General features: G+C 39.0%; 1 protein-coding gene across 1 annotated transcript; it reads right to left on the bottom strand.

The window, feature by feature from the left end:
• Positions 1-1,539: 1,539 nt before the first annotated feature.
• On the bottom strand, positions 1,540-6,205 carry GPR33 (G protein-coupled receptor 33). The gene is made up of 2 exons (XM_036412951.2): positions 6,089-6,205; positions 1,540-3,108 (listed from the first exon to the last, which is right to left on the bottom strand). Exon 2 carries the CDS (start codon positions 3,085-3,087, stop codon positions 2,065-2,067), a length of 1,023 nt encoding a protein of 340 aa, XP_036268844.1. The 5' UTR covers positions 3,088-3,108; positions 6,089-6,205; the 3' UTR covers positions 1,540-2,064.
• Positions 6,206-27,034: the final 20,829 nt, after the last annotated feature.

Consider the following 27,034-nt stretch of genomic DNA (forward strand, 5'->3'; position numbering starts at 1 on the left):
GTCCTAGATAACTGAGGTGCTGTAATGTGTTGCAAAAGCTTGAAGCAAAATTTGAATACCAGAGAAGACAAATTAATATTATCATTGCTGTTCTAAAATTAAATATACTATGACATTACCCAGATGGATTCTTAAACATTTGTAATTGTCTTAACCCCGTATTTCTGAGATAGCTCAATCTCTAGGTATTAAAAAGAGACACTTAAGATTTCTTTATACTTAAACATTAAAGTATAAATGTCTTTATATTTTAACATGGATATGACAAGCTGAGTGCCTTGTCATATCCATGTTAACTTTTGTTCATATCTATATTATAAAAAGCCAGTGGCCATAATGCTGGAACGCCGGAATGACCAAACAACCAGTCACCAAGAGGTGCATGGAGCATCTCTCGGTCCCTCCCTCAGGCCTGTTAGCCGCTCGTGGCGGTGAGGTGGGGCTTGTGGCTCTCACGGCTTGTGTGGTTCAGAAGGGCTTGCTCGAGGCATCCTGCCCAAAAGTCTATTTATAGAAGATTCTCTGATAGAGAATTCAGATAAATTAAAACTACTGATATTTAGAAATTGATATTCCTATAGCCCTAAAAGTCAGAGGCCAAGACTCACAGGTGCACCCCCTCACACTGACTAGAATGGCTATAAATTATAAAAGGAAAATAGTAAGTGAAGAATAACACTACAGCAATAATAAAATGTAACATGAAAATAACGTGAAAAAACTGGAACTCTTGTACATTGCTGGTATTAATGTAACATATATAGTACAGCTTCTCTAGAAACATTTGGTGAGAACTCAAAAAGTTGAACAGAACTAACAAATGACCCAGAAATTAAAAATAATTCAAAATAATTGAAAACAAGGACTGAAACAGTAGGGCAGTGTTCATAGTAGCATTCTTTACAATAGTCAAAAGGTGGGAACGACTTAATGTTCCTTAAGAGAAGAATGGATTAACAAAACATAGTATTTACATACAATGGAATATTACATAGCCATAAAGAAAATGAAGTTTTGATACATATTACAACATGGATGAACCTTGAAAACATTATGCTAAATAAAATGAACCACACACAAAGGAGAAATATTGTATGATTGAACTTATATAGAATATCTAGAATAGGTAAATTTATAGAGACATATAATAGATTGGAGGTTATGAAAGGGTTTGGGAGTTGGAAAAAATGAGGAATTATTGCTTAATGGGCATAGTGTTTTTCTTTGGGGTGATAAAAAATTCTGGAAATAGCGATGATGGTTGTAAACACTGTGAATGTAGTTAATGCCACTGAAATTTATACTTGCAATGGTGAAAATGACAAATTTTGGGTTATACAGTGGATCTTTGAACAATATGGTATAAGGGACTCCCACCCTTCACACAGTCAAAAACGTATAACTTTTGACTCCCTAAAAACTTAACTAGTAATAGCCTACTGTTGACTGGAAACCTCACCAGTAACATTAGGTTGATTAATACATATTTGTATGTTATATGTATTATAAAATGTATTCATTTAAAAATTTTTAATTTTTAAACTACAGTTTATATTCAATATTATTTTGTATTAGGTGTACAGCATAACGGTTAGACAATCACCTACTTTACAAAGAGGTCCCCTCGATATTTCAAGTATCTACCTGGCACTGTACACATAATTGTTATAATATTACGGACTATATTCCCTGGGCTGTACTTTATATCCCTATGACTATTTTGTGACTACCAATTTGTACGTTTTAATTCCATCACTATTTTTACCCACGCCCTCCAATCCTCTATATACTGTATTCATACAATAAAATGAGCTAGAGAAAAGAAAATGTCACTGTGAAAGTCCAAATCCATATTGTTCAAGGGACAATATTTTACCACAATATGGAAGGGGAAAATTACATCCAGAACATGACCTATTGCTTACTTTCTTATAGCTCTTTTAATCTTCACAATTTAATAATAATACAGCCTAGATGTCTCTTTAATATAGAGCTATAATTGTACAGGAGTAGGGAGTATATCTCTGGTTGTGTAATTAACTAAGAGTTCATGGGACCCTGAATTTAAATGTAGGTTTCCGAATTTAGGTTTTGTGTTCTTTCTGGAGAATAATCCTCACTGAACGTTGACTCAAACAGAGCAAGAATGGATTTCTTGAAAACCTTTTTGAAGTTCTCCCCTATAAACAGGTAGAGTAGGGGAGAAAAGACAGCATTGCAAGAAGTGGTAATTACTGCAAGTAACAGAGCCAACTGTAAAAGTAGAGATTGGATCTTAGTGAGAAGTAAGCCCTGATACACATAGTAGGGCATCCAACACACAAAGAAAGAGATGATGGCAGTCATCATGACTTTGAAAGGCTTGCTGGATTTAAACAGGCCCCTCTTTTTCATCTTGTTGGCTATTCTTCCGTAGCAAAAGGTGATGATCAAGAAAGGCAGAAGGAAGCCTAGCAAGAAGCGGCTGGTGAAACATCCCACATGAATCCATTTTTTAAATGTTTGCGTCTTTTCGCTTTCCCAGTCAGTGGACACCTCATAGCTATTCTGGCAGATCACCCTTCCTTCATGGTCATCATATGTCTCCCTGAAAACCAAATAGGGCGTGCCAAGGACCGTGGCAGAGATCCAGACTACCAGGATTATGCTGGAAGCCCGGCGTGGGGTTCGGTGCAGCTGTGACCACACGGGGTAAAGAGTGAAAAGGTAACGGTCAACACTGATGGCTGAGAGGAAGAAACTGGAGGCGAATATTCCCATGTATAAAATGCTGTTGAAGACCTTGCACATGGCAGTTCCAAAGATCCAGTGATTGTCCCAAAGGTAGGAGATGGTTATAAATGGCACAATTAATGTTGCAATAAAATATGAGAAAATGAGATGAAAATATAAAAGAGTATTGACAGTCCTTTTCATCTTGAATTTCAGTACCCACAGATAGAGAGCATTGCTGATTATGCCAATTATCGATGCCAATAACAAAGAAAGGACAATGAAAGTTTTTGTGGCAGGAGCTGGGAAGTGAGTGCCATTTCTTACTAATGTAGAGACAGTGACCTGGTAATCAGAAGAGTTGATCAGATCCATAATTACTGGCGGGGTAAGAAACTGAAAATGAGAACAAAAAAGAAACAAAAGAAAAGATTAAATATAGAAATTAAAATATCAACAGACAAATTAACAATATGTTCTAAATGGCAAACCTAATATTTCTACAATAACACAAATCAGATATTTTTTCCTAAAGCCTTTACTTTGTTTTGTATGAAGAATTTAGATCAAATTAATTTGAGCATCAAAAATAAAAATACTACAAATGATATGAAATTAATGTGAAACGGATATTTTGACTTTGCTAAGTAATTCACTTAGGTAGCTAAAAATCTTCTGTTTAGACATTAACAAGAACTCTGATCCTTTTTGATGAGCACATCTTGAATAAGGCAACATAGAATCAGTTTTACTTGATTAAGACTTGGTCAAGGCAAATGTTGCTAATGAAGTTGAATAACAAAAATGCTGCAAATTAGTAATCATGGAGAGCTACAATTAGTTTTCTCCCATGAGCTAATAATCTCTCTATATAAAAGCCTAATACGCATATTGTCCTCTCAAGAGTTTGACTGGGAGACCAGGAGTTTCATTGCTTGCTATGATGTGTGCTGACCACCAGGGGCGATATGGAATGAAGAAAGGCCCCAACTGGCAGCTGGCAGCTGGCGGCTGGGGAAGGAAAGCCCTGGCTGGCAGCCAGAAGGCCCTGATCGGCCCTGATCACCAGCCAGGCCTAGGGACCCTACCAATGCACAAATTTCATGCACTGGACCTCTAGTGTATAAAAAATGCTATTATCTAGTATTCTAACACTGAGCACACAACAGTAAGAACTGATATTCATATGGGAGCCCTAGAACACTATAAGATTGTGAAGAGTCTTCAGAATCATCAGTGAAATAAGAAAATGTGTTATAGAATACAGTAGTGGTTCTTAGGAGCCGTCAAGGCACTGATATTTATTCAATACTTATTATATGCCAGGAGCATTTTATGAAAATCATTTATTTTTTTTTCTTCCACAAAGACAAATATTTAAACAGAGGCAAAAGTGAGGCTTAAAAGGGTTAAATTTCTTATTAATTATTATCTCTTACCAATCTTCCATTGTGGCAGGTTGGGAATCCTACCAGTATTTTGTGCTACTTAGTTATTTCATGCCTAGTGTTTTGATAATGCTCTATGAATCAGAATATTTGATTATCTAAAATACCCCATTTCTTGAATAATGGTTCCTATGGTATTGAAAATACAAATCTGCGAATATTTGAGAAAATACCTGTTATAACAGAATCATATCATCAAATTGTTTTTTGATAAATTGTATAAGTCAATTGAAATTACTAGTGATTTTTTTTTTACTAAGCAAAAAAAATTCTAAGAGAGAAGAAATAAAAGTAATTGTTATTAAAACCACAACTGTGTTAACTTAATTCTGCCATCTAAGGGAGTTGCAAAGTTTTTCTCTGAAGTAGAAAAATGATTTTTTTTTTCTTCAAGAAAATAGCCTGGTAATGCACTTGGGAAATAAAAAGTGAAATCTAAGGACCTGGAATGGATCAGCAATGGTGAGTGCAAGAGTGGGACCCAGTGAAGGTCCTGGGACCATGAGAAGAGGGTGGTGGAGTGAGGATGGTCTTCAGAGAGGAGAGAACAGGAAAAACACAGCAGGAGGCCAGGAGGCTGCAGAGCACAAGGGTCAGTGAGATATTCAGAGGCGCAGAAATTACACAGGGGCTTTAAAATGAGGGGTGTCTAATACTCAATGTTAATCAATTTGCTATACTTGGACATGGTATAATGTCCCTTCTCATTAGTTACAACTGTCTGATGTTGGTGATTGCTCTGGAGAGTGGAAGAAAAAGAACTGTTTGGGATGGAGTGGATGGAGAGAAGAGGCCAGTAGCAGAAGGTAAGATATAAATGAGATGATATATATGGTGGAAACTAGACATAAGTTAGGGTATAGCAGACAAGGAGAAACAAAATCCCATGAAGAATTTCTGACTCTGTATGTAGGGCATGTGAGTATCTGTGGTCTGTCTGTATAGCTGCAGTGTGTTTGTGTGTATGTATGCGGCTATATACTCTGTATGTGTGTCTCTGTGATGTATTTTGGATCCACACGGAGTATGTGTGGAGCTGTGTGTGTGTGAGATTTATGCATCTATGTTGTATTTGTGTATGGTCTCTGTATGGTCTCTATGTGGTGTTTGTATTTATCTGGATAGTGTGTGTTCAGGTGGTGTTTGTATGTCTGGTGTGTGTATGTGTGTGTGGTCTCTGTGTATGTGCATTTGAGAAAACTTCTGAATTATAGGGAAGATTTTAAAAAATGTGTTGCTGAACTCTACAAGGGCATCTGAAAGTAATGTAAAATTTGAACAAAATAAATGTTGGTAGTGGTTGTAAATATCATATAAATTATTCTAGGAGTTTTCATTTATTATTGCGCACAACCAGGAGATTTCATCATACTTAAACATCTTCTAAAGTGGTTTTTAAGTGCTTGAGTATAAATTAGTGGACAGAGCTAGGGCTCTGACATCCCACAGAACTGGTTTCAATCCTACCTCTACCACTTATCAACTCTGCGACCTTGGATTCTTAACTCTGAGCCTCTTTACCTTCTAAACCACAATGAGTTTTTATAAGGACTAAATGAGATCATGCATATGAATCACATAGCTCCCTTCATGGCACATATTCAGCACTCAAAAACTTTTTACCTATTGTTTTACTCAACTTGTTATATTAAGGTTAGCAAGAGCCTCATTTTGCCCTTTTAATGTGGCACATTTTTTCTTCCTCCCCAAAGCTTCTCTGCTGAATTCTAAGGTATCATCAGATTTATGGTCATTTTGAGGGCTTGCTGTTGTGATAGCTTTGGCACAAATGGCTTTCAGGAAGAACCAACCCCCTCTGCTTGTGGTGGGGAGGGCATGCGGATCGCAAGAAGCTGTTCTGGAGGAAGCCTAGATGGTCTGTTCAGATACTAGCCCTAGGGTCCACCTGCTGGCCCAGGGAATCGTACCTTGGAGTTATGTCTTCATGTCAGATGGTCTTGGGCAGCCAGAGTGACTCCAAGTCAGCAATCTTCTCTCCAGGGACAGAGGAAAAATCAGTGACGCTCGGACTTCCTCTGCCTTTCTTCTTGCTAATGCTACTTCCCAACTTAAAACCTATCTATATATTCAGTGAGAACTTCCCATTCTTTCCAAGTTCCTTTTTCTGTGGAATATTTTCTTCAGAGGAGGGGGTGGAGTGATTAGTATTTCTTCAAATCATTTCTCCTTTTTGAGAGGAGACTTTAAAAATGACACAGAGTTCCGGCTGTAAAAACACTGATTAAAAATTAACTTTTCATATACAGTCATCCTACCAGGCTCCCACTCTGCTTCAGTTCTAGGGTGTGCATTGACATATGGATGCATGATGCTGGATACAAAGGGAGGAGGTAAATAGCACCTGGGAATATAGAATCGGGACATGAGCAACCTAATCGTGCTGGAGAGAAAATGGTCAGAAAGGAAAACTTAAACACTGATTTCACATTAAAATTGGACGTATGAGGACAGGCCAAAGATTATTATTTCGTTTGGAAAGGCAGAGACTGACAGGCAGATCCATGCGCGTTTGTCAGTACATCTTTGAGAATGGTTGGAAAGAACACAAGTGTGTTACCGTATCCTGGAAGACGATCTCGTTATTAAAAACATCCTATCACACAGGTAATACATTTATGGACTGACTGAATTCTAAATTTTCTATTTTCCTCTCTCAAATTCATCTGTGACATTTTTAAGGATCAGCTTGTGTGCTGCCCTCGGTGTCCTGGTTCCGTTCCAGTTTGCTTTCCTCTTCATCTCTTCACCGCCAGTGGAGAAAATACATCAATACAGCCTTGTAGCTTCAGTGGTGAAGCTTGGGAATCAGTTACCCAGAGTGTATCAGTTTTAGAATTGTAAAGCTTTCACTGGTATTGTAGCCTTATTAAAAATAGACTTCAATTTTTTTTCTTAATTTCCTGGGGCTGTCACCTTCAGCCTAAGAATTGATCTTTGCTTCAGGATAAGGATATGATTTGAAACTTGCTATTGCATTTAGAAGTGACTTCTTTCCAGGTTTCTGTACTTTTTGGGTTAATTCACAGGTCTGGAAACAACCTGAGATATTAATTTGCTCTAAACCCAGTGATTGAAGTTCAGCAAACCGAGACACAAAGAGGTTGATTCATCAGGGGCTTTCACCAAGAAAAGAACCGAGGGCTCTTCTGACTGCCCTACACTATTTTATTAATAACAATAATGAAAAATGGATTTAGACCAGGTTCTTCCACTTCTACCCTCCACTATATATTTCCAAATTTTACAATTAGAAAAATGCAAAAGTAAACACGTCAGAGACTAGTGTTTAATTGCATCCCCCAACCCAAACATGCACAAGGGCTAGTACCACCATTAAACAGCCTAAAATATAATCCTTTTAAAAGAATTTTTACAAGGGATTTTATAAAGCCTTCATAAGGAAAGTGTTCCTCAGAAAAATCTTTAATTAGTGAATATTTTCTTCTAATAGATACTTAGACCAATGATATTAACTCTTGAGAAATACACAGACAGTGTTTGAGGAAATAACTTCTGTGCTTTAGCGATGTGACTCCATTTCATTTTTCATATTTCAGACTAAGTCTGACGGTTTCAAGGAAACAACTCATGGAAATGGAAACTGTTTAATGTTATTTTGATGTAAACACAGTATGCATTATGCAGAAATGCAGAAGCAGGTGGTGTTTAGAACCGAATGCTTGAAAGTCTAGGAACTCATAAATGTATATGATATTGAAAGCTGGAGGAGACTGAGGAGTTCACTTCATCTAATTCTCAATTCTATAGGTAAAGAGGCTAAGAGATATTTGGGAACTTGTTCTAGATTCCATTATCTATAATAATAAAAGTGTAATATGCTAATTAGACCAGACATCCTTCTGGATGATCTGGTCAAAGCTGGGGCTACAAGGGAAGCCTGAGTCCCCGGTGCCAGAGGGAAGCCAGTGCTGGCAGCCAGGGGAAGGAAGGCCTACTCTTGCACGAATTTCATGCATCAGGCCTCTAGTTAGTTAATAAAATAGTTGGGGCAGGAATAACATACACTAAAAAATACAGATGCACTGCTTGCAGGCTATATAGTGATTGTACAAGACAGTGTAGGATAGAGAATAAAACCCTAAATATAAATCCCAATTCTACTACTTGCCATTTATATAATCTCTCTGAGTCTTAGTCTCCTTATTTGTTAGTTAAAAACAAAACAAAACCCTCTCTTGAAGAATTCTTTTGAGGATTTAATGAGATATTATAGATACTAAGACTAAGGGCTTAGCACAATACCTGGCACTTGGCAAGTACTAAGTAAATGATAGCTAATCTATATGTATAAAAAGCCAGTGACCATAATGGCCATAATGACCTTTATGACACCCATTGTGGCCAACGAACTGGCCTGATCAGGGGTGGGGCTGGCTGGCCAACCTTGAGGCCCCTCCCCACTACCTGCTGCCCCTGATTGGACTCTTCCACCCCGATCAAGAGTGGGCCACCTGCCGAAGCCAGTTTGGCTCAGTGGATAGAGCGTTAGCCTGTGGACTGAAGGGTCCTGGGTTCGATTCTGGTCAAGGGCATGTATCTTGGTTATGGGCACATCGCCAGTAGGAGGTGTGCAGGAGGCAGCTGATCGATGTTTCTCTCCCATCGATGTTTCTAACTCTCTATCCCTCTCCCTTCTTCTCTGTAAAAAAAAAAAATCAATAAAATATATTAAAAAAAAGAAAGAAAAAAGAGTGGGCCACCTGCTAAATGCTCCCTCCTTTCCCCCAAGGCCAGACTGTCCCTTATCAGCCCCACCATGACAGGCCCACAGCCCCTCTACCCTGGCTGGCCCACCCCTGATTGCAACCTCCCACCCCAATAGGTGCAGGGCCAGCTTGCCAACTATCCATGGCCCATCCCCCAGACTACTGGCCCCCTGATTGGCACTTCTTACCTCATTTGGGGGCAGAGCCAGCAGGCCCACTACTCACAGCCTCTCCCCATGGCCAGCCATGCCCCCAATTGGCCTCCCAACCCCAATCAGGGGTGATGCCTGTTGGCCAATTGCCCTTGGCCCCACCCCTCAGCTGACCCGGCACTGATTGGGCCCTGATTGGGGTGAGCTGGCCAGCCAACCTCCCACCATCTCCTCTTCCCGACAGGCCCAGTTCTGATCTGCCCCTATTGGGGCTGGGCTGGCCAGATCCCACCAGTTCATGAATTCATGCACTGGGCCTCTATCATTAATATACGAAAGCTGAGGCAGAGTACACCAACAAGCCCAGTGGGTTAGAGCAACTCTCTGAGTAATGCAATTCAAGAAACAGTTATTGAGTATCTAGCACATGCCAGACAGTATTTGAACTAATTGTCTTAATATTTATAGTTATTAAAGAAGATACTTGAATTGAATGTGAGGAAAGCTTAATCAAGGCCTTGGAAAAAGAGAGCAAGGCTTCATTTGTCTGGTCCGGTTCTGCACTTTTCAAGATCACTTCTCACCAACCTCTACATCTCAGCATAGTGGGAACAACAATGCAGGTGTAGCCCAAAAGGGTGAAGTCAGAATCACTTGGAGGTTTTTTTTAAAAATGCAGCATATTCCTGAGCTTTAGTTCATCCATCTAGTATTTACCAAGTTACTGTATTTGAAGAACTATTTTTGCCACTGGGGCTATAGAATAGATGAGAAAAGCTTTGTTTTCATGAGCTTACATTCTAGTGGAGAGAAATAGATAACTGCTAAATAAAAAAAAATAGCTAGCACTACAGTACTAGGCAGAGGATTAAAACATAGAAATGTGATGAGTAATTTAAAGGCTGCTATAGAGAATAGAAAAGCCTTTCAGTAGATAGCAATTAATATTAAATGTTGGAAAGACAGAATGGAACCAACTATGCAGCAATTAAGAGGAAGAACATTACATAACCTGGACTAAACTCACATTATGCTCCATGTCTATTTCTCCCATATTAATCCCTTTCTACCTGCAATCTGTTCTTGCTCTCTTCATTGGGTTTCCCCATTTATTGACATTTTGGCTAATGACTGTTCAACCTCATTCCACTGTTCATGGCTTGCATTCTTCTCCTTGCCAGCATGCTTGTTAAGATAGCATTCCTGTAAACAAGAATTCAGCTTCACTCCTGGCTTCTGCCCCCAGCACTGTTGGATATGGTCCACTATGTCAGGCTCCAGCTTCTCCCCATGTCTGGATAGCGTTCCCGGAACTGCGGGTAGAATGTTTCTGGGGGACAGGCAGAAGGTGAGGCTGGGAAGGTGGCTCAGATCTTGATTATGAAAGAATTTGGACTCACAATAAGTTTTGGGAGAAAAAGGTTTGGGGTTTAGAGCACATGGAGAGATAGGCCTTCTACAGGAGTGAGAATTAGGCCTTGGCTAGGCTTGTTACTCTGCAAATTCAGACTTAAGGTAAACTGCTGAAAGTAAACAGAGGAAGCATTTTGGAAAGTGAGGAGGGTTTAGAATTTCCTATGAAAGCAATAAGACATATCTACAGTTATTGAGTGGTATTAAGGGTTTGTTTGAGATTAGGGACCACTTCCTTGTGGGTCTCCTCCTGAAAAGTGGGGAAAACACACCATTGTGCTAATTTTAAGCTCTGAGTATCTCACTGTGTTATATTTATTTCCAGCTTGGTCATAGAAACATTGTCAAAATATTCAAAATATCGATGGTTTATAAGCTAATAGTACCAGGAGAGAAGGTCAGCATAGCTGAGAGTAAGGGTTAGGGAGCAGTGGAAGCATGTTGCTGGGAATTTAGGTGGAATAGGGAGTATACAAAGCCATGATGAGTTTGACAGATGGGAAGAAAGGGAGGAATTGAGGGACTGGGAGTTTGGTGTTAGCAGAGTAGCAGTATCTGAATAGGTATAGAAGACTATAGTCAGAATGTGGAAAATCGGAATTTTCGATTTTCAAGATGCAGCAATTCTGTGTGATGGTGAGGTCTCTAGAGTGAGGTGAACGAATTCAGGTAGTAAAGCCATCATTGGAACTAGCATCAAGAAAGTTGAAACTGAGGTATTTTGTGGTCTTTATCCTCAGAGCAGTGGGAAATCAATGAAAAGTTTAGGTATGAAGTGATATGGTCACAGTGGTAGTTTAAAAAGATAGCCCAGCTTTTGAGATGGAGAATGGATTGTTGAGAGGTAAGAGCGGAAGTGGGAAGACCAACTACCTTATTTTGGGTTCCTCTAGAAGCAGACCCCAGGAAAGGGGTGGGGAAGAGAGACAGGGAAAGGCAGAAGCAAATAAAGGATGAATTAATAAACAATATGTAGATGTAGGTAATTAATGCTTAATCCTGATGACAAACTGAATAATGGTGTAGAGCGCATGCACTGGAGGAATAAGGAGCTGCAATATTTATACACCAACTCCTGCCTGTTTTTGGTTGAGAGATACTCCCAGAAGGTGCTAATTTTTTTTTGGTATTTCTTCTGCCACATGAGCTGGAGAGAGCTGGAGAAAGCTTTTTGGGAGAAAATAAAGTAGATTCTGGCAGAAGGAAGTCTGACTAGGAAAGAATGACATAGTAAAAACAAGAAGTATGTGTGGGCATCAAAGAGGATCTGCTACATCTGTTAAACAGTGAAATAAGCCAGCCGGAGAAAAATAAATATCACATGATCTCACTCATTTACGAATATAGTAACCACATAAACTGACGAACAAAAACAGATCTAGAGACAGAGAAACATTGATCAGACCGTCAAACCTCAGAGGGAAGGTAGGGGAGGGTGGGATAAGGGGGAGAGATCAACCAAAGGACTTGTATGCATGTATATCAGCCTAACCAGTGGACACAGACACCAAGGTGTAAAGGGCATGAGTGGGGGAAGGAGGAGATAAGGACACATATGTAATACCTTAATCAATAAAGAAAAAAAATTTAAGGCTATGGTTTTTTTTAAAAAAGGCTATATTATTAGTCCAAGCAAGAGACAAAGCTGACTTGGAATAGGGGAATGGTGATGAAGATGAAGACAAGTGATAAGATTTAAGAGGTACATATGCACTACTTTTGTGCACATTAATTTCATGTTCTCCATTTTGTTAACTGTGTATTGTAAAGGTTTTACATTTTTTATCCTCTATTATTTTATTTTAAGGATAGATATAGAAATTTATTTACAAAGATGTTCATTACCACATTATTTATCATATAATAATTGGTTAGAAATCTATACATTCAAGAGCTGATTGGGTTAAGTGGAATGCCTTTAAATAATTGAATTTTAACTGGCCATTATAATGAGATAGCAAAGCACTTTTCTTTTTATTGATTTTTGGCTCATTGAACCACGACTCCTGGTTCACAGGTCGATGCTCAACCACTGAACCATCCCAGCCAGGCTGTATAATTCATTTTCATAATGTATTTCGTTTAACCCAATATACTCAAGTATAATCATTTCAACACGTGAACAATACAAAACGTATTAATAAAGTAATTTACATCATTTTTTGTGTGCTAAGTTTTTAAAATCTGATGTGTATTTTACACTTCAAGTCCATCTCAATTTGTACTAGCCACACTTCAAGTGCTCAATAGCTGCCATATTGGACAGTGCAGGTGTAAGTTTGTTTAAGAAATGTGTTCTTTGTCTGGCTGGTGTTGCTCAGTAGTTGAGCATTGAACTATGAACCAAGAAATCAGGATTCAATTCTTGGTCAGTAATCCCCAGTAGGAGGCATGCAGGAGACAGCTGATCATTGATTCTCTCAACATTGACGTTTCTATCTCTCTCTCCCTCTCCCTTCCTCTCTGAAATAAATAAAAAAATATTTTTTAAAAAAGAAATGTGTTCTTTTACATAGCCACCGACGAGTAGAAGAAAAATATATATGTTTTCAAATTTCTTCTATTACAGTTTATATTCAATATTATTTTGTATCAGTTTCAGGTGTACAGCATAGTGGTTAGACAATTACGGTATATACTTTACAAAGTCTTTTTCCTAAAGGAAAATACTTTGCATTTAACTATCTAATGTTAAAACTAAATGCAACAGGCAATATTAATATGGTTTATGACTTTCCTTCATATATATTAATTTGATATTTCCAAATCAAGTGGGAGATATAACTTAGTTTAGGTTTCTACTAATGAGAACTAGACAACTAGAATGATAACTTTTAACAAACTTTTTGACCTTAAAATGATTAGTTAGGATGGTTTCCTGAAGACAAATATTTTTTACTAGAGGCCCGGTGCATGAAATTTGTGCATGGGATGAGGTCCCTCACCTTGGCCTGCACCCTCTCTAATTCAGGACCCCTTAGGGGATATCCAACTACCTCTCACAATCCGGGACCACTGGTTCCTAACAACTCTCCTGCCTGCCTGATTGCCCCTAACTGCTTCCCTGCTGGCCTGATCACCTCTAACCGCCTCTGTCTTGCCCTGCACCCAGGACCCAGGCTTCCCTCCCTTTGGCCAGCCACAGGCACTCAGGACTCAGGTTGGCTTTGCTTCGGCTGGCTGCAGCTGCAGGGGACTGTGGGCGGGTGGCTTCACCCTGGCTGAAGCCACAGGTGCTGGCACCTGGGACCACGGAGTGGGAGGCTTGTCCCTCTCCTGGGCTGCAGCCTGGCTGGTCCCTATTCCTCTTTCCCCAGTGTTGAGTGTTTGAGCCATTATGGCATTACGGCGTGAGGGTGAGGCGACCGTTTGCATATTAGCTCTTTGTTATTTAGGATTATTTGCCAGTTGGATAGGAAGTCCTCTTTAAGTTTTTTATATCAGTCAGTCTTTTTGGAGCTCACTTTACTTTTATGTCTATTAGGGAGCATCCCAATGTCCTTCCTTCCTTTTCTTATTTCAAAAACACAATTATCAGCAGATAATATTATATAAGGCTGGAATTCAGAGCTCATTGTCTTATGAATCATGGCCCATTTTTCCCCCTCCATCTTCATGATGGAAATGAGGAATTTATATTGCCAGGGAAATGAAATAACTTAAGACAATATAAAATCATTCTTGAAATTATGATCTCACTATCAAAGGTTCAGGTATACTCGGATGAATGGAATTAAATATTTTAATATAATTATACTTCTAAAACTGCAACCTTTAAGATATTCTATGCAAGCCATGGTCAAATGTGGCTCCTTTATGTTTTTCTCTCAATTTGTATAAATAGTACAAAAACTAAGGCAATTCAGGCCTACCATAGCTTAGTCAATGTGAGTAAGGAGTCATTATTGTCATGCACAGTTTGGAAATGAGGAGTTTACTGCTGAATATCACAATTTCATTTGTATAAACTCTTTAGGGCAGCAATCGCCAACCTTTCGGATCTCACAGAGCACCAGTGGCCCATGGACCACCAATTGGGGACCACAGCTTTAGTGAGTGTGGGATAGATTGCCTTATATGGATAGACCTGGAGACTATTACGCTAAATGAAATAAGCCAATCTGAGAAAGACAAATATCGTTTGATCTCACTTATTTGTGGAATCTAATGAACAAAATGAATTGACCAACAAAATAAGACCCAAAGCATGGAGGCATGGAATAGACTGACATAACTCGATATGGGGTTGGGTGGATGAGAAGAACTTATATACTTATATGCATAGTCCATGGACACGGGCAATAAGGTGGCGAAGACCTGGAAGAAGTGGGTAGGGGCTAGGAGGAGGCGGGGAAGGAGAGGGAAATAGGAGGCATCTGTAATACCATCAACAATAAAAAATTCATATATAAAATAAAATAAAAAACTATTAAAAAAATAAAGCATTCCCCTGAGGAGCCTGGGCCACCACTCAAAGGTGACCAAAGAAGCAAGCTAATGAAAAGTAAAAAAGGCTTTGGAGCTTTGGCTTCAGCTACCCTTGGATACAAATCCTGGCTATACTATTTGTTATAAGATGTGGTCTCAGTCCAATTAGATTCTCTCAGTTTCAGATGTCCCCTGTTTATTTTAAAGAGCTTTTTAAAAAACTGTATAACCCACTATATTTTTTGCTATGGTGTATAGATTTAAATATGTGTATTTAGTTCTATAAAAATGGAACCACATATGCATCCTGTATGGTAGCGTCTTTTCTTTAATGCTAGAAATGTTTTCCATATTAATAAACTAGCATGCCATCCATGATATCATGTTATTAAGTATTTAACATTCCATTGCATTTTATTTTCAGGATTACATGAGATAAAATATGTGAACATAACTGGCATATATAGTAATTTAAAAACAACTGCAAAATATAAAAGGTACCGAAATTCAGACTTCACGTGATCAGCCTGCTGGTTGACATTTGCACACTTATGTTTGCGGGCTAGCCACCATCTTGCAGGCAGTCTCCAGCTGTCCTCAAGCCAGACCTCCTCACAGAATTGCTTCCTACATCAGGACAGCTTCCTACATCAGGACCACTTCACTCATCAGCATCTCAGATATCACTGTGGGCAGCAAAACAAGGGTGGCTTCGGGACCTGCATAGAAGACGTCCTCTGATGGTAGGTAATAAAATATAGAGGCTCTTTAGAGAGGGAAAATGTATACTAGACTGATCCCAGACCAGGAGGGCCAGCAGACCCCTAGAGGAAAGAACTTTTTAGAGATGGCTTCTCTAGCTGAAAGTTAATTTGCATCTCTGTGAAGCTCTTCATTTCTAGCACCCTGGAAGTGTTTGTTCCTCTCCTTATGGAAAAAGCTCAGCTAATGACCTCGCATTTCAGTAAGGTTATCAGAACACAAGGAACACTCCAGATTCCTATTTGAAAACACATCCTCCTCTTACTGTATTTCTAGTTTAAAAGTACCCCCTTTAACATTCCAAAAATGACTTTAAATATATATATATATTTTAATTTATTTTTTAGAGCTAGAAACATCAATGAGAGAAACATTGATCAGCTGCCTCCTGCACATCCCCTACTGGGGATGTGTCCGCAACCAAGGCAGATGCTCTTGACTGGAATCGAACCCGGGACCCTTCAGTCCACTGGCCGATGCTCTATCCACTGAGCCAACTGGCTTCGGCACAAAAATTACTTTTGCAAGGGTTCTTGGCTGCAATTCAAAACACTGTGTGTAGCATTTGCTAGGCTAGCTCATAGTTCCTCTCTGAATACCAAGTTACAGAAGTGCTCTCGGATGGTCTGGGAGAGAAACAGATCCTAGAGGCTCAGCTTGCTAAGTCACACGGGGCAGCGCCTAAGAGATGAACTCTGAGGTGCATCGTCAGCCATTTGTCCTTTACACTACACCTCTGGGGAAGGGTACTCTGAGCTGTAGGGGCTGGCGAAATAGAGCCCACTGGGAAGGAGGGCTACATATGTGAGATCTTATGATGCTATCCCACTGGATTTCCAACTAAGCCATGGATGTCTCAATTCCTCAGCAGAGATGGCTGTAAGTATTAAAAAAAGAGCATCCGCCAAATGGCCAGCTAATAATATTGAAAGCATGCTGTGTGCCAAGTACTGTGTTGGCACCGTGGGTAGAGAAGTAAACAAGATAGGAGCGGTTCAGCTATTGTGACACTTTTGAATTAGTGGAGGGGAAAACAGAGACATGAAGGAAAAATAATGTTGACTGTGCTTAGGGAAAACTGACTGAGACCAGGAGTCAGGGAGATTTCATTTGAGATGAGACATAAAGTGAGGTGGTAATAAGGGGGGGGGAGGGGCAAGACTGGCATTTCCAAAAAAGGACACACTCTGGGAGAAGGTCCTCTGTCTGATGGAGAACTGAGAGAAGGTCAGTAAGCAGAGAGCTAGGGTGAGAGATAGGGCAGGGGATGTGCATAGGGCCTCATTTTATTTTATTTTATTTTATTTTAAGGGTGCTGGGAAGGGAAGGGGGAAGATTCCATATGTATCAGTTTGCTAGGACTGTCATCATGAAATACCACAGACTTGGTGGCTTAAACAGCAGAAATCTATTTTCTCTCAGTTCTGGGAGCTGGAAGTCTGAGATCAAGGTGCTGACAGAGTTGGTTTCATGTGAGGCCTCTCTCTACATCTTGCAGATGGCCCCTTTCTTGTTGCCTCTTCATATGGTCTTTTCTCTCTGTGTGCATGCCTCTAATGCTCCTTGGTGTGTCAAAGGTTCCTTTTCTTACAAGGACACCAGTGGATAATGACTTCATTTTAACTTAATCACCTCTTCCAAGTTTAAAGGCTTTATCTCCAAACGCAGTCACATTCTGAGGTATTGGGAGGTAGGGAGTCAATGTATGAATTTTGGGAGGAAACCGTTCAGCCCATAAGACCCCTGATGTGCGTGCAGTGTGGGAATGGGATGGAGAGGGGCCATAGTGAGGACTCAAAGGAGGCTGTAGAGAAAAGTGATGGTGACCTACCAATGAAGATAGTGTCGTGAAGGTAGAGCAAGGGGAACGGCATGAGAAGCATTTTGATGGAGAATTGATGGGATCTCAGAGTGAGAAAGAGGGAGAAGTCAAAGATGACTCCTAAATTTCTGGCTTCTGCATCTGGATGGAGGGTGAGATAGTAAGTTTATTTAGATAGACAACAATGGAGAGCCCTGGCCAGTGACACACAGGTAAGAGCGTTGACCCTCGAACCCAAGGGTCACAGTTTGATTCTGATCAAGAGCACAAACCTGGGGTGCATGTTAAGCCCCAGCCCCAGTCAAGGCTCATGGGGGACACAGCCAAGTGATGTGTCTTTCTCACATTGATATTTCCCTTCTCTCTCTCTCTCTCTCTCTCTCTCTCTCTCTCTCTCTCTCTCTCTCTCTTTCTCTCTTTCTCTCTCTCTCCTTTTCCTCCCTTCCACTCTTTCTAAAAAATAAATGGAAAGATGTCAAAGGGAGAAAAAAGGGGACTTATGTAATTCTTTCAACCAAAAAAGTTTTAAATAATTTTTAAAAAATCAATGGAAAAAAATCCTCAGGTGAGGATTAACAACAACATTTTTTTTTTTTTTTTTTTTAAAGAGAACAATGGAGAAAGAGAAGAATAGTTTGTAGGGGAACATGGTATGTTCAGTTCTGTTCATGGTGAGTTTGAGGTGTCTGTCAGATATCAACTGCAGATTGTTTATTGGAGAAGAAGTCAGCTCCATACCAGACCGAGCTGGTCATTATATAGATAGCCTCTATACTAAAGCTGCTCTCACCTGGCCCTTATATTTTAATTTCTATTAAAAAATTTGAAGCCCTTTTCATAATTGCTCTTGACATCCTTAGAAATTTGTTCTCAAATTTGTTAGACTAGGGAAGGTTCAACAGCTATTTACAGTTAACATTGCAGAATATTTCTTTAACAATTTTCCATAGTCAGTTTGACTTATAACTTAATGTGCCTAAATTTATTACACTCCACTTGAGGGTTAAACCACTCTTTTTAAAAAAAAGATTAAAAAAAATTGATTTCTAGAGAGAGAGGAAGTGGGGAGAGAGAAAGAAAAAGGGAGGGAGGGAGGGAGGGAGCGAGCGAGCGAGCGAGCGAGAGAGAGAGAGAGAGAGAGAGAGAGAGAAGAGAAATGTAAACCCGAGAGCTAAACATCTATCGGCTGCCTCCTGCACACACCATACTGGGGACCTTGGCATGTGCTCTGACCTGGAATCAAACCAGCAATCCTTCCGTGCACGGAGACAACACCCAAGCAACTGAGCCACCCGGGCCAGGGCTAAAACCCCTCTTTTCATTTTCTTCCTGCATGCCAAAGCTCAGTAGAGGTGAAGCCTTGCATTAAAAGTCTATAGAATTCCCGATGTTGATGGTACAAAATCCAAGGCAGCACAGCCTTCTGGGAACTCGGTGGCTCCTCAGGGGGAGCAAGGATATTAATGGCAGATGGGGAGGAGAGAGGCAGTGCCAGGAGGCAGAGTGTGCTGGTCATGTCAGCGTGTCCCTGGGAATGAAGACTGAGCCCTGGGGTAGCTGGAGGCAGGTTGGAGCTAGGTCAGAGGGCTGGAAAGAGCTGAGTATTCCTGGTAAAAGAGAGCTTTGTACCACAGCGCTGCAAGAGCCAAGAAAGAGATGCCACTTTGCCAAAAGATAGCTGTAAGGGATTAGGGTGACTAATAACTGTCTTGGTTTGCCTGGGACTGTGGGATGGCTGGGAAGAAGGCCTTATGGTTTTAAAACTAGGAACTAAGTCCTGGGCAAACTGGGATGAGTTGGTTACCTTATGAAAAAATTCTAATAGGGTTCTTGAGTGGTCTCAAAAAAGGTAACTTTAGCCTAAAGCAAGTAAAACTGCATGACTAACATGTCACAACCTTCTTAGTAAAAGGACTGTTACAATCTGCTTTATATTTTAAATAAATTAATAATTTATGTTTTTAATAAATTAGAAATTATTAGAGTAGCTGAATGCTCCAGTTTGCCTGGGATAGGCCTAGTTTATGCCTGCTGTCCTGCATTATTAATAGTGTTCTTTTCATTTTCAAAAGTATCCTATTTGAATGACAAATTATATGATCACCCTGTCTTTAATAAAATGATCTTCCTAATTCTTGAACTAGAGTACTATTTTGTGAATGCTGGCAAAGCAGACCAATTTTTATACCACAGTGTTTGACAGTGTTCCTTTTAAGATGGATTCACTACTTATTACATTTAATAAATAAAATGTTTAACATTAAAAGTTTTAGCCCCACTGATATGGCTAAGTGGTTGAGTGTCAACCTATGAACCAAGAGGTCACGGTTCAATTCCTGGTCAGGGCACATGCCCAGATTGTGGGCTCCATCCCCAGCAGGGGGTGTGCAGGAGGCAGCCATCAATGATTCTCTCTCATCATTGATGTTTCTCTCTCTCTTTCTCCCTTCTTCTCTAAATAAAAAAAAGTTTAAATAATTAAATAAATAAAAAGTTTTATATTCAAAAATACTTCATAGTTCAACACCTGAAAGCAGACTGTATTACATCTCTTCTCTCAGTGTTAGTATACAACAGAAGTATCTATTATTCAGAGAATAAATATAGAATATTTATGTGTGGTATCAAAAGAAATTGTATTCTAAATAAACATCTTTTCAAATTCTGAGACACATTTTAAAACATTTCACATTTATTTACACCAAAATTGAATGTTTTATCACCTTTCTCTCACATTTAAGATCACTCTTGCCTGGTTTTCCATTTCATTGAATGTTATTGACCACTAGAGGGAGAAACAAGAAAAGCATTGAAAATTTTGACAAATCATAGACTAGTCCAATGCCAGTGGTAAATCGCACTAATTATATGGATTCAAGGAAGGCACTTGCAGATAGCTATTGTTGGTTTGTCAATTTTATGAAATCCTGTAGGAATAATGTAACAGAAAGATGTTGTGATTTCTCTAAGCATGAGAAAGAACGTGTTCTGTGGTTGACTAAATTCTAGTTTTTTATTCAACTTGTTTGCCCAAAGAGTAAGTACAACAAACATATCCATTAAGGATGAATGACAAAAGGATGAGCATCAGACTCAAAGGTGAGAAAAATGGCAGTAAATGAAAAATACCATCATAAAACAATTTCTCTATACTTTGCATTGAGTGAATTTGACAATACTTAAAAATTACAGTTAAATATATAGACTATACCTGTTATAAAGTGACTGAAAATTCTAACCAGTTACAGATGTGTTTATCTTAAACTGCTCAATATGTGAATTTCTCAAGAGGAAATTTCTTGAACTCTATTATTTTGTTAGAAAATGTCTGAATTATTTCTTACCAAAGAAATCATTGACTCCTTTAGTTGTAAGAAAAATATATAAAAATACATTAATTCAACAAACAAATGTTGACCATCTACTTAGTGTAATATACTCAGGCGATTTAAGACTGAATTGGACAGGAATTTTTTTTTTCTCAAGAAATTTATCTTCTAAATAAAAAACCTACTTATAAAAACTGGTAAAACAAGGTAGATGTGGGACATGCCATTAAAGAAGCAGAGTCGGGACCCTATGGCTGTTCAGAAGCAAAGGTTACTTCTAGTTTGATGTGTCTGTGGGGAGTGTTCAGGTGTGATGAGTCATGAAAGATTTGAGCACGAACAGGCGTCTTCAAACTACGGCCGGCGGGCCACATGTGGCCCGCAGAGGAGTCTGATCCGGCCCACCAGGTTTTTTGGGCAGTGAGCGCAGCCGAGGTGTTACAGTAGGAATTAGTAGTTCATATAGTCCGGCCCTCCAGCTCTCTGAGGGACCGTGATCTGGCCCCCACTTTAAAAAGTTTGAGGACCCCTGGATATTTAGGATTTAGAAACGTGGCGATTACAGGATAAATATTCTAGGTGCAGGGAGGCAAAGTTCTGCTGAGCAAAAGAAAAATGTATGAACACAAAAATGAAGCAGAGAAAAGGATGTATGTAAAATCAAGAAAACAAAATCGTAATCTAAGTGAAAGAAGAAGCATAAATTATAACCCCAATAGCCTGATATAACCAATTTTAGAATTTGGTAATATTTTCTTTCAGAAACTTTTTCCTTTGTAATTTTTAATGTATGTGAAACTTTAGTGCATATAAAATTATGTAGTTTATTTTTCCCCCTTAACATACTACCATAAACACACTCCCATATTGTTTCATAGTTTTAGGAACTATAATTTTTAATGCCTGTATACTATATAATCTGTAAACTTACTATAATTTTCATAGTCATTTCCTATTTTTGGATATTAAGGTTGATATAGACATTTTTCTCTATTTTAAGATAACCAATGTCAATATTTTTGTAAGTACAGGTTTTCCATATTTTGAATTATTTCAGAATAAATTCTCAGATATGAATATTTTTATAGTCTAAATTGCTTTTCACAAATGCAGTACCAAGTTATAAGGACATTGAAATAAAACCGTGAATTTGACTACTCAATATTCACCCTCATAGTTATTAATAAAAGATTTTCTTTGGTAGGAATGTCACTTGTTATAAAAACCTCACTTCCCTATGCTCCCTTGTGGCGAGCTTGTCCCTATGATGGTTGTGGTCTATGAAGTTTGTTGGAGTGAGCTTCTAGAAATACTTTTGTTTTACTAATTAAAAGGAAGCAGCTGGCACATACCCTTTCCTTTTCCCCCTGCCTTTACTTGGAGGTGAAACTAAGTCATCACTATGGACAGCTTTGACCACATAATCCTACCAAACTGGATTTAAATGTCCTTCAGAAGAAGGGAGATTGAGACATAAAAGCAAGGCATGTATTGATTGTACCATGTACCCAACATATGAAAGCAGGTTGATTCCCCTCTTCTTTTCAGAGAACGATCTGGCAAGAGCAATAAAAGGAAATCTTTTCCCTGCCCTATGTATCCGCTGCGGTGTCTGGCTTCTCCACGCCAGCTGCCACCTGCAGTCAAGCACCCTGATAGGTTATTTGTGCTGAGAAATAGCTTAAAAAATTTATTGTGGAATAAAAGAAATAGGTAAAAATACCTGAGGCATACTGATCTGTTCATAAATATTAATTACATCTGGATTTACACAATAAAGGCTTGTTCAGGGAAGTTTGCAAACTTGCTATTTCTTTATTTATTTTTTTAAATATATATTTTATTGATTTTGTACAGAGAGGAAGGGAGAGAGATACAGAGCTAGAAACATCAATGAGAGAGAGTCATCGATCAGCTGCCTCTTGCACACCTCCCACTGGGGATATGCCCGCAACCAAGGTACATGCCCTTTACCGGAATCGAACCCGGGACCCTTCAGTCCCCAAGCTGACGCTCTATCCATTGAGCCAAACCAGTTTCGGCCAAACTTGCTATTTAGACAACTGCATTTTATTTTATTTTATTTATTTGGTATTTTTTCTTTATTAATTAAGGTATTACATATGTGTCCTTATCTCCCCCCCTCCCGCCCCCATTCATACCCTCACCCCACTGGTGTCTGTGTCCATTGGCTAGGCTTATATGCATGCAATACAAGTCCTTTTGGTTGATCTCTCCCCTTTACCCTCACCATCTCCTACCTTCCCTTTGAGGTTTGACAGTCTAATTGATGTTTCTCTGTCTCTGGATCTGTTTTTGTTCATCAGTTTATGTTGTTCATTATATTCCACAAATGAGTGATATTTATATTTCTCTGACTGGCTTATTTCACTTAACATATGCTCTTCAGTTCCATCCATGCTATTGCAAATGGTAAGAATTCCTCTTTTTTACAGCAGTATAGTATTTTTTAATTCACTCATCTGCTGATGGGCACTTAGGCTGTTTCCAAATCTTAGCTATTGTAAATTGTGCTGCTATGAACATAGGGGTGCACTTATCCTTTCTGACTGGTGTTTCTGTTTTCTTGGGATATATTCCTAGAAGTGGGATCACTGGGTCAAATGGGAGTTCCATTTTTAGTCAACTGCATTTTATACTGAGCCCAGAGCAACTGACATTAGCTTCCAACAGATAGTTAGGGCTACATGTAGCTAAAACAGTGGTCAGCAAACTACGGCTCGTGAGTCACATGTGGCTCTTTGGCCCCTTGAGTGTGGCTCTTCCACAAAATACCATGTGCTGGCACGCATGTACAGTGCAATTTAAACTTCTTGGCCCATGCGCAGAAGTTGGTTTTCAGTTCTCAAAGAAGAAATTTCAATCGTACTGTTGATATTTGGCTCTATTGACTAATTGTGGAATGAAAGAAATAGGTAAAAATTCCTGAGGCATTTGCCAACCGCTGAGCTAAAACATCCTAATAGCCATGCAACTTCATGCTTCTGGACCTTGTCTCACCTGCCGAGAATTCTGTACTCTGACCTTTGAGAGTTTGCATGAGTTTGTGTTCTCTTGGAAGCGTTTTCTGACCACTCCCATTCTTGTCTATTCTCCCAGAACGTCTCATACAAAATCATATCATTGAGCTCTAGTGTTAACTAATTGTTCTTGCTTGCCTGTTCCACTGTAATTTCGGGACAGGTTGCAACTATGTTTTATTCATCTTTGGAAAAAAAAAAAAAAAAAAAAAGGCCTAGCCAAATTCCTGGCCCACACTCAGAAAGGATTTGTTGAAAGGATGAAAACAGATAAGTTTCATCGGGGTCCCCTCATCTCCCTACTTTTTTCCTTCTCCTTGTGGTGTCCTAGCCTACTTCATCCATCTCACCATTTTATGTCTTCATCCATTCTCCCCTGACTTGCTGATGCCTCCTATTTCCCACCCCCTCTGGGTTTGGTAATAAGTTTACTTATGTCGTAAATTAAAAACTGCTGGAGAAAGGGAAAGTGTTGATTCCCCATTTAAAAAGTGTTGAATCCTTCAGTAATTAGCAGAGTGCTTTTCACGCATTAGGTGTTTGTTTAGATTTAAATATGTATTGCTTTTATCCATTTATAAAAGTAATATATATTCATTATAGAGAATTTTTTATAAACACAGAATATCATTAATAATGTACCAACACTTATCCATCACTTATAGATGCACTATCAATATGTTGGTACATTGATACATATAACAAAATGTTTTTTTTTCCAAATAATTACTGTATAAACTCTTTTCGTCCTGCCTTTTCCATTTAACATTCTATCATGAGCATTTTATCATGGTTTTAAGTATTCCCTTAAAATGTCACTGATTTCATAGTTTTCTTATTTCTGGACATTCAGATCCATTTTTTCCCCTTTTATAAACAAGTCTTTGATGAAAATTTTATATATAAATATGTACATCTATTACTTTAAGTTCTTAGAGAAATTATTTGACCACTCTGTCAACATTTTAAGATATTTTGATACTTATAGCCAAAACAACTTTCAGAAATATTACCATTTATCGAATCAGTTAACAAATACTTATTGAGCCTTTACTATGTGCTTGATACTGAACAGGGGCTCAGATTATAATGAGGAATACAGTAGCCAAGGTCCTTGCCTTCAAGCTTTTAGGGGGAGACAGATAACAAATAAGAAAATGAAAAGAATAACATATTATTGGTAGTGCTCTGAAGAAAGCTCTGACTGATAGATCCTACTTTGGTCAGGATGGTGAGGAAAGCTTTTCTGAGAGATCTCATTTAATTTGAAGCCTGAAACATTGAAAAAATAGCAGTCATGAAGATAGAGTGAAGTCCGCTGGGAAGGAGAGAATGGCAAGAAATGAGGCTGAGAGGGGGTAGGTAGAAGGCAAAGGGCCAATCGATGATCCTCTGTTAAGTGATAGGAGACTATTAAACCAATCATGATAATGTGTTTACAGGTATCAGCAGGTTAACGCTTTACCACTTTTATTGAACATTTGCATTCTAACAGACATCTCCTGAGATAATCTCCTTAACTCAAAGCAATGCCCTCACTGGTGGAATTTGGCACCAGGACAGGTGGGCATTTCACTGTCTCTCAGATCACGTTTTATATAGAGTAGCCTCCATTGCACATACAAGAGAGTTCATCCCCTATCGTGTCCTCTTCCATCAGCGCCCAGGAGTCTGCACAGGTGTAATGGCCACATACAGCAGCTGTGTGTGGATCATGGCTCATCTTTCCTCTTCAATCAAGGTTAATAAAAGCTGCCCAGCCATGACTCTTGGATTGAATGTATACTTCTGTGGCAGTGGAATTAATTAAGATGAGTTTTAGAATTTTTAATTTAAATGTTTGTTGAGCACTTTCAAATCTACACATATTTATAAATGAAAAGCTTTTTAAAAAATTTATTCTGTTTGGACCTGGATTTTATTTATTTCTTACCCATCAAAAAGAAAATGATCCTCTATTAGAATTCAGACTTTTCCAAGACCACTCCAAAATCAAATAAGATTGTAATGAGAAAGGTATTCTTTCAATACTTTGTCTAAAAAAGCAGGTCTATACAACATTATTCTGTGTTCACTTTGATAAGATATTGTTATAAGCTATCAAAACAAAGCTGTATTGCATAAAATCTAATGAAATCAACAAATATTTACTGAATGTCTGCAGTATACCAGGACCTGAGTAGTCACTGTGAGTACAATGGAGAAGTATAGTGTGTAACCCTGCCTTATAGGAGCTTAGAGACAAAACAACAGGGGGGACAAAACAACATGGGGGAGGGCAACCAAGGATACTGACCTCTCTGAAGCACCTGTCATGGCCTAGGAATTGTTCTAGGTGCTTCCACCTAAATTTCCTCTGTATAGCTCAGCTCATTATCACTCCCCAATTCTCTAGTTTTCTCTTTTCCATTCTCTTCCCAATCTCTGATTGTGTTCTTCAGGCCATCCTCAGTCCTCACCACTCTGCTCACCTCTCACATCCTATCACCACTAAATCCTGTTCTGGACCCTTCCAATGGCCTGACTCCTCTCATTGCTTCTGTTCCCTTCTGTTATTCTCTATCTTTCCCCCTACCCCCACCCCCGTTAGCGACAGACTGAATTCTCTAAAATGCAAATATGCTTAAGAACACTCATTTGGGATGCAAGTAACAGAATTTGTTTAAGATGGTGCATGCTTTTGCTCTACATATCTACTAGTACTTTATCTCTTACTGCAGATCAGTTCTTTCTTCTTTCTGGCTACACAGTGAAAAATGACAGCAAACTGAACCTCATCTCAGTTTCCCGTCTAAATTTGTTAGGAAGGGACTTATTGAGCCGACTTAGGTCAGAAGTCACCCTTGGATCAATCACCAGTGGTAATCAGGGTTTCTTGTAAAGACAAGGGAACTGTAACCATGTTGTTGGAACAAAGTTTTTCTCAGAAAAAGGGTTTCTAGGCAGATAAACCAGTAGGTATTTCTTGGAAAGGATGAGGATTTGAGTTAACTGGAGCATATGCTTGAGTTTGAGGTAAAAAGAAATACGTTTTCCAAGATGAATGCTTGGGGCCAAATTTTTAAGAATCTTTATGTGAAGCTAAAGAGTTTGAACTTTATCTTACAGACATTGGGGAGTTATTGTAGTTTTTTTTAAAAAATAGAGTGACTTGAACAATATTTAGGATAATTAATCTA

This window comes from Pipistrellus kuhlii, unplaced genomic scaffold (assembly GCF_014108245.1).
Source record: "Pipistrellus kuhlii isolate mPipKuh1 unplaced genomic scaffold, mPipKuh1.p scaffold_m20_p_1, whole genome shotgun sequence".
Taxonomy (NCBI): domain Eukaryota; kingdom Metazoa; phylum Chordata; class Mammalia; order Chiroptera; family Vespertilionidae; genus Pipistrellus; species Pipistrellus kuhlii.

Coding starts and splice junctions, on each gene's coding strand:
- GPR33 (XM_036412951.2), bottom strand. CDS start 3,087: ATGGATCTGATCAACTCTTCTGATTACCAGGTCACTGTCTCTACATTA.